We start from the raw sequence: 8077 nt of genomic DNA, 5'->3' as shown, positions 1-8077 counted from the left end.
TGGCCTCCACTAACTCCCGTTAGGCCCGCGAGCTCCTCAGTATCCCCAAACGGATCTTGAGGGTACTGGCGGGTCATGTGATTTCCAGTGCGGGTGGAGGCGCCCAGGAGCAGCCCCTGGAGCACCTGGAGGGGGCGGGGCTCGGGGGCGGTGGGGAGCCGGCGCCCCGCCCCACCCGCCGCGCTGCACTTTCGGCGGGCTCCGCTGGGGGCAGCGTGGAGTTCTGGGCTCCTGGCCGGAACCTGGCGCCGGGAACCAGGAAGCTCCCGGCAGCGGGCGCGGGGCGGTCGGGATGGCGGGCCCTGGCTGGGGCCCCCCGCGGCTGGACGGTTTCATTCTCACCGAGCGCCTGGGCAGTGGCACGTACGCCACGGTGTACAAGGCCTACGCCAAGGTGGGTGCGGGGCGCCCCGGGGCTTCTGTGCGAGGCAGGAATCGGGGGCACGAGAACTTCTGAGGGCCTGGCCCCGGTGCCCGCCAGACCCTGAGCAAGCCCAGGCGGGTGCCGGGCCGGGAAACTAGAAAGGGTTAGAGAGGGTGTGAGAGCCGTTAGGGGCCCACGGCCTGCCCTGTCCCAGGCCGACCTTCCGTGGAGGTGGGTGGTGACCGCCACCAATAGGTCTTCAAAACAAACACACATACACACACCCCTGTTGTGTGAAGAGACAGGTGGAGACCTCGATGGAGCCTCGGTGTCCGTGGCTGAAGAACAGGCTCAAAACAGGGGGGATACCTGTGGGCTAGGAGGAGTCTGGGGCAGGGTTCTAGAAAGCTGGACCCACTTAGGAAGCAGAGTGGGCAGTTTAGAACAGTGAATAACATGCTTTAGCAGGGGCACTCTAGAATACAATGAAAGGGATTGTGGAGCAGAGAACACCAGGCTGGTGGGGAAGCCGGGATTCCGGAATCCGGGTGCCTCATTGGCCTGAGAAGGGGCAGCTGGGAAGCCTGGATGCTAGTGTGAGTGGGTAGGCCCTGTGAGGGGGAGAGGGCAGAGGGAACCAGAGCCCTTCTGGCCGCACATAGTCCCTGGTACCCTCAAGGCAGAGCCCTCAAATCTCCTTTCCCCACAGAAGGATACTCGTGAGGTGGTAGCCATAAAGTGCGTGGCCAAGAAGAGTCTGAACAAGGCATCTGTGGAAAACCTCCTGACAGAGATTGAGATCCTCAAGGGCATTCGACACCGCCACATCGTACAGCTGAAAGACTTCCAGGTGTGGGCCTGGGATGGGGCCACCCCTGAAGGGGGCTGGAGAAGAGACACTCTCTTCAAGCCTCCTCTCTGCCTTTAACCACAGTGGGACAGTGACAACATCTACCTCATCATGGAGTTCTGTGCAGGAGGTGACCTGTCTCGCTTCATCCATACCCGCAGGATTCTGCCTGAGAAGGTGGCTCGGGTCTTCATGCAGCAGTTGGGTAAAAGCCTCTGACCCCAGCCTGACACCCCTTCCCATGATCTCTGTCCTCTCACACTACCCCTGCCCCAGACTTAGAGCTCTGACACTCTTAGCAGTCGTCTCCCATCCCAGCTTGGATTTTTAGGGCCCATCCTTCCTATGTGCCCATCCCTGGCTTAAGGATGCTGTGAGAGAGATGGGGAGGAGCCCCATCTGTGGGGACTACAGGCTTCCACATGTGGAATGTAATGCAAAGACCTCATAGAACATACCAAAGACCCAAGTGCTTTGCTAAGGAAGAGAGCAAGGACCTAAAGGGCTGGGGCATCTAGGGAAGCTTCTAGGAGGAGGGGAGACTTGTGAAGGGGTACAAGGGAGGAAGGAGGTCACTTGAGGTGGGGGTGGGGAAAATTCTTAGCAGAAGGGGGAGCGTGGTGCTTGTATGTAAAGCATTTGGTAGACTAGCCAGGTCAAAACTGGGGTTGTGCAGGCTTGAAGGGGCAGATATAAGGCTGGGGAGGTGAGAGGGTGTGGGAGATGGGCTTCTCTGACCTGTCTGTCTGCATGGGTCCTACTCCCCAGCTAGTGCCCTGCAGTTCCTGCATGAACGGAACGTCTCTCACCTGGACCTGAAGCCACAGAACATTTTGCTGAGCTCCTTGGAGAAGCCCCACCTTAAACTGGCAGGTGTGAGTCTGGAACAAAAGGCATGGAGGTTTGGAGGGTGGCTCTCATGGAGCCCCCTATTGAGTCATCAAACAGTGACAGACTGGGAGGTCCAGGGATGGGCCCCGTCACCAAAAGATAGGGCCTTTCTCAGGCTACCCATGCTCTGACTCCAGCAGTGTCATGGATGGGGTCAGGGCTCAGTGTGTGACCAGAGTCAGGTTTCAGAGTGTGACCAGGGTTAGTACTTTATCTGCCACCAAGATTGGGGCTCAAAATATGACTCAATCTGTGGTGGCAGTGTTGGAGAGCGTGAGGTGGGAAAGCAGTGGTTGTGGCCCCTGATAAAATTTGGAGGAGAACTGACTTGAAACTGGAGGCCAGAGAGGCCCCTTAACCTGAAACTGGAGGCCAGAGAGGCCCATTAACCTGAAACTGGAGGCCAGAGAGGCCCATTAACCTGAAACTGGAAGCCAGAGAGGCCCACTGAGCTCGGTGGGACAGTGACGGAGAGTTCTAACCCCTTAGTGGACCCTTATCCACATCGCTGGTGTGATCAGGGTGGGCTTCCTGGGAAAAAGGTGCTGAGGAGACTGTGCAGGATGGGTAGGATATATGCCCCCACAGAGGTAGGAGTGTGTTCCAGGTTTATAATGAGAGAAACGGCGTGAGCAAAGTAGGAAAGTGGGCAAAGTAGGGATGAATCGTGGTGAGTCTAGGGGGTGGGAGGAGCCCTGCACTGGAGCCCAGGGTGAGGCTGTGAAGGCCAGGGGCAGAAGCAGCTGGAATCTGAGCCCTGCTGCCTGGCCTCTTGCCTGCAGACTTTGGCTTTGCACAGCACATGTCCCCCTGGGATGAGAAACACGTGCTCCGTGGCTCTCCCCTCTACATGGCTCCCGAGATGGTGTGTCAGCGGCAGTACGACGCCCGTGTGGACCTCTGGTCCGTGGGGGTCATCCTGTATGGTGAGAGCGCTGTCCCCTGCCCCCACCTGGAGGCCTGCACTGCAAGGCCTCTCTGGGCCACTCCTGAAGGGTTTTAATGAGAACGCTGACTCTCCTGGTCTGGGGCCGCTCCCCAGGAGTGGGCCAGGCCAGACTTGACCCTATCCCCTCCCAGCCTCCCCTCTGCCTCCCTTCCACAGAAGCCCTCTTCGGGCAGCCCCCCTTTGCCTCCAGGTCGTTCTCGGAGCTGGAAGAGAAGATCCGGAGCAACCGGGTTATTGAGGTAGGTCTAGCAGGGCCTCGGCACCTGCTGCGGGGCGGAGAGAGTCAGGGCCCTGAGGTAGGAGACCTCACTTCCACCTGCACAGACTGGGGTGTGGGCTCCAGGCCACCTTCGTGGAGCTGGGGCACACTCTAGCCTGGAAGTCGGCTCCATTCAGTTACAGGGACCCAGGTCAGCCACAACGGGGAGCAAAGGGACTGCCCCACAGCCCGCTACAGGCCCCCCATGGGGAGAAGGCCAAAGCAAATCTAGGCCCAGCCTTCCCAGAAACATATTCCAGAGAGAGGAAAAGGATCTGGAAACAGGGTTCCATGACGGCTACGGGTTCCAGTGAGGGCGTGGACAGGACCCTGGGGGAGGAGGCTTGACTCTCACTGACTGCGACATTTTGACCCATCACTGTTCCTCCTGGTCTCACTTTCTCTATCTGTCAAATGTGTATCTCTGGGGCGTCTCAGGATAGGGTGGTCCTGACCGGCACGTGGGGCTGGGGGCCGAGGTGCCGGAGCCCAGTGTGATCTGTACCTCCCCCACCCCCGCAGCTCCCCCTGCGTCCCGCCCTCTCCCAGGAATGCCGGGACCTGCTGCAGCGGCTCCTGGAGCGGGACCCCAGCCGCCGCATCTCCTTCCAGGACTTCTTTGCCCACCCTTGGGTGGACCTGGAGCACATGCCCAGTGGGGAGAGCCTGGCACGAGCAGTGAGCAACCAATGGAAATGGGTGGGCTGAGGGCAGATTGGGGGTTTCATCTACCCCTTTCAGTGGTGACCAGGTGACTTGCCCAGCAGGAGGCAGAGGGTGGGCTCAGGGCATCGCCCCTTGCGGTGAGTATGGGGGGTGGGCATGACTTCTCATCTGTCCGTCCCCCAGACCACCCTGGTGGTGCAGGCTGTGAAGAAGGACCAGGAGGGGGACGCCGCGGCCGCCTTATCTCTCTACTGCAAGGCTCTGGACTTCTTCGTGCCTGCCCTGCACTGTGAGTGCCAGGCCGGGTGCAGCAGGGGTGGGGTCTTCCAGAAGCAGCTCCTCTTCCAGAATTTTGTGGGAGACAAGGCAGAGGGTAAATCTGGAACTTAGTGCTTTGGGGGATTCCAGAGGGTTTGGTGTGGGGCAGGCGTCTCCTCGCTCTAGACTCCTCATATAAACCCGCACTTTCTGCAGATGAAGTGGACACCCACCGGAAGGAGGCAATTAAGGCAAAGGTGAATGAGAGTCCCCTGAGGAAATGGGTGAGGGATCCCAGGGCCTCTGGGGATTGGCTCTTAGAGGAACTTCTCTCCCTGGGAAGGGGGTCAGGCCACCCTCAGTTGACCTCTGACGTTACAGTTTGGGGCGGTCCCTGAGGGAGAACCTGGAGGTGGGTGCTGGCGAGGCAGGCAAGGTGCGAGAGCCCTTCCTCGGCCCCTTGCCCTCCTGCAGGTAGGACAGTACGTGTCCCGGGCTGAGGAGCTCAAGGCCATCGTCTCCTCCTCCAATCGGGCCCTGTTGAGGCAGGGGACCTCTGCCCGAGACCTGCTCAGAGGTAGGCCCCAATCCTGGCTGACCACCAGTTCCCAGCAAGTCCCCTCTAGCCTGAGGGGGAGGCAGGTTGGGGTAGGCATCCTGAGATGAGAAAGCAGGCTGCTCCCCTCACCCTGAGCCTTTGCGCCTCATCCCAGAGATGGCCCGGGACAAGCCGCGCCTCCTAGCTGCCCTGGAAGTGGCTTCAGCTGCCATGGCTAAGGTTTGTAGCCAGTGGGAGGGGTCCGGGCAGGGCAGGGAGGAATCCAAGTCATGCCCCTAAATGACCTGGTGTCCCTGTGGCTGCAGGAGGACGAGGCTGGCGGGGAGCAGGATGCTCTGGCCCTGTACCAGCACGGCCTGGGGGAGCTGCTTCTACTGCTGGCAGGTGAGGCCCCATCACCATACTCCCCTCAGCCCCTGGCTGCCCTGCCCTCACCACGTGCCCTCCCTCTCTCTGCAGCGGAGCCCCCAGGCCGGAGGCGGGAGCTGCTTCACACTGAGGTGCCCACTGGGGTCGGGAGGCTTGGGGGGCTTCCTCTTCCCCGTTTGCCCTGCTCCCATTTGTGGGGACCTCCTTGGGTTCCCTCAGGGTGCTCCAAGTCTGGGAGTTAGACCACACAGACTTGCTAAGTTGGTGGCCCCTCGCACTCCATCAGGGCTTGGGTGCTCAGGTCAGGGCAAGGGGACAGGCAGGATCTGGGAACTCAGCAGCAATCGGGAGGCTTCCTGGAGGAAGGAGCAGATAAGGACTCAGAGGCAGGTTGTTCTAATGAGGCAGAGGGCTCTGGAGAGCATCGGGAGTGAGGAGGAGCTCAATTTGAAGGCCTCTCCTCGCCCCACGTCCATGGGCATGTCTTCCCTTGGCAGGTTCAGAATCTCATGGCTCGAGCTGAATACCTGAAGGAGCAGGTCAAGGTGGGCACATGGGTGCCCACACTGGGGTGAAGCTATATGTGTTCTGTTCCTCTCTGCCTGTGGCTGTCTGTCCCCTGCTCCCCATTGTGTGTCCCCCACTCCCCGCTGTGTATGTCTCCCTCTCGTCTCTGTCTGAAGGCCTCTCCATCACTGTCTCTGCCCTTTATGTTCCGCAGATGAGGGAGTCTCATTGGGAAGCTGAGACCCTGGACAAAGAGGGGCTGTCGGAGTCTGTTCGTAGCTGTGAGTCCTGCCCTGGGGTCTGACCTTCCCCGCAAGGAGGGGTGAGAGCTGGGGCAGCCCTGGATTCTGCCTCTTTTGCCAGAGACCTGAGACTGATGCTCCCCACTTTCCCCTCCACAGCTTGTACTCTGCAGTGACCCTGCAGGATGATTGGACAGGTCACTGGGAATTGGGGACACGCTCGCCCCAGCTGACGCTCCGAATTCTGTGGCCCTCTGCCACCCTGCGGAGCAGGCTTCCTGGATGGGCAACTCTGGGACGCCCCACATCCCAGCATCCCCAGCACCACTTGAAAGATTCTTAACCCCCTACCCACTGTGTGTACTGGGAGCACTGGGGTGGGGAGGACTCTGGGAGAAGAGTGTTTCTTTCACGTGACTTTTGTTATTTGGTGGTTGCTGAGCCCTGAGCCTGTTGATTTCTGTTTTTGCTCTGAGACGAGCAGGGAGCCCTCTGCAGGACACTTGTTCTCTTTCCCCTCCTTGCCAGGAGGCAGCTGTGCCCTGTGCCCACCCCTTTCCTTCCTGGGAGCCTTTATTGCAACTCACCTCCCTCCTTGCACTGGAGCAGGGCACTCCAAGACCCCTCAGGGAGCACCCATCCCACCATACGCACTCAGCCCCGCAGAACTCACCAGTCTTCCTGGGAGCTGACCCCTGCCCACCCTCTCAATATTTTAAGATAATCCTTCATGCATGAAAATAATATCTTTTGTAGAGGTGGGGCAAATTTGAGAAACCCATGCCTTGTTCTTGCCCTGGCCTGGGGGGTACAAGGGGAGGGGTCCTCAGTCATCCCTCCCACCTTCATCCCTCTGTGGGGAATGCCCTTACTGGCCTCAGAGCTGGTCCTGGCCTAGGAGGGGGAGGCATGGGGATTGCCTGGCCTGTCAGTCTCCAGGGGACCCAGTGATCCAGGAGACCTGATTCTAGGTCTGACACTGCTGCTACTCCAGTGTGTGACCCCGGGCAAGCTCCTTCCCCTTTCTGGGCCTGGGTCTCCCCATCTCTCCAATGGGACTGCTATTATCTCCTCAACCCCCTACATGGGCTTTCAGGAGAACAAAGTGACTTTAATCTGGAAAGGATATATACGCCTAGAGTTATTTAGGGGTTTCTTTTCTAAAAAGTCAGAGAGGGTGTTAGTGATTTCTAACCCTTCTGCCCTTAAATGCCTCCTTGGGGCAAGAGTTGTCTGCCTTCCCTGTAGGAGGCTGGGTGTAAAGAACGTAACTCATTGTTTTTCTATTAAATTATTTTCTAAACTTGTTCTTCTCTTCTTGACCTGGGAAAAACTGGAGGTAGCCCCTGTTCACAGGCTGGGACTAGAGGAGCCCCAGGAAAAGCTGGGTGACATGAGGGAGGCTGGGGGAGGCCCCAGGGTGGGGGAGTGAGAGCCACATCTGCCTCCTGCCCTTAGCCCCTGGGAGATCCGGGAAAGTCAGGTGGACCAGCCACCAGTCCTCCCACCACCCAGGAGACCAGCACAGGCCTGGGAGCCCAGGCAAGGCCCTTCCTCTCTGCACGTGGAGGAGGGCTCAATGGCAAGAGTGCAGTCCTGTTAACCCTCTGTGCTCTGCACTGTACACTCCCTCACTCCAGCCGCTACCCCCTCTTACCCTGGGCCAGTGAGTGGGCAGTGAGCTAGATCGGAGAAAGGGCATCCTCTAGGGTGTCCTGTGTTCATGCTCAGCTCCCCAGGCCCCCCAAGTTGGGGTGGTTTCCAGCAGCCCTCACCCCAGCCACTGACGGGGTCTTGGCCCGAATGGCACTCAGGAGCATCTCTGGGGACTTAGGGGAAGGGGCGCTCACCCACTGAACAGCCACCGAGGCTGCTCAGCCTTCCATGCAGACCTTAAAGGGCTGCTGTACAGGGAAGGAAACGTGAGGAGGGACCTAATTTCCCTGAAGCCTGACTGTTGGGAGGCAGTGTAGAGCAGTGGCCCAGAGGGCAGGAGGCATAGCTAAAATTCTGGCCTTGCTATTTGGCCCTGAAGCTTGGGACCCATTGATTAGCCTGTTTCTCAGTAAAACGAGGATGAAGATAAATGCCCCGTGGGAATGTTAAGGATTAAATGAGTCACCGTACATGAGCCTGGCACACAGAATTCAATAAATGTTATTT

At 59.0% G+C, this 8077-nt stretch overlaps 1 protein-coding gene across 7 annotated transcripts; it reads left to right on the top strand.

Annotated features, from left to right (window-relative positions):
- Positions 1-226: 226 nt before the first annotated feature.
- Positions 227-7217, top strand: ULK3 (unc-51 like kinase 3). Of its 7 annotated transcripts, none has more exons than XM_082385818.1 (16): positions 227-394; positions 1074-1214; positions 1299-1419; positions 1983-2087; positions 2888-3031; positions 3211-3293; positions 3836-3991; positions 4163-4268; positions 4454-4494; positions 4712-4814; positions 4951-5015; positions 5102-5180; positions 5256-5296; positions 5663-5710; positions 5887-5953; positions 6074-7217. In XM_082385818.1, exons 1-16 carry the CDS (start codon positions 293-295, stop codon positions 6088-6090), a joined length of 1419 nt encoding a protein of 472 aa, XP_082241944.1. In that variant the 5' UTR covers positions 227-292; the 3' UTR covers positions 6091-7217. The 7 variants fall into 7 exon arrangements, 5 of the variants coding, with proteins under 5 accessions (XP_082241944.1, XP_082241941.1, XP_082241943.1 ...); XM_082385815.1 differs by having other exon boundaries at positions 4163-4352; XM_082385817.1 differs by having other exon boundaries at positions 1983-2089; positions 3228-3293; positions 4163-4352.
- The last annotated feature ends 860 nt before the right edge of the window (positions 7218-8077 follow it).

Source organism: Balaenoptera borealis, assembly GCF_965194805.1.
Source record: "Balaenoptera borealis genome assembly, chromosome: 3".
In the NCBI taxonomy this organism is placed as follows: domain Eukaryota; kingdom Metazoa; phylum Chordata; class Mammalia; order Artiodactyla; family Balaenopteridae; genus Balaenoptera; species Balaenoptera borealis.
This window is presented reverse-complemented; position numbering and strand designations above follow the sequence as displayed.

Coding starts and splice junctions, on each gene's coding strand:
- ULK3 (XM_082385814.1), top strand. CDS start 293: ATGGCGGGCCCTGGCTGGGGCCCCCCGCGGCTGGACGGTTTCATTCTC. Junction 3,992..4,162: donor GGGAGAGCCTGGCACGAGCA/GTGAGCAACCAA, acceptor TCCGTCCCCCAG/ACCACCCTGGTGGTGCAGGC. Junction 4,495..4,711: donor AGGAGGCAATTAAGGCAAAG/GTGAATGAGAGT, acceptor GCCCTCCTGCAG/GTAGGACAGTACGTGTCCCG.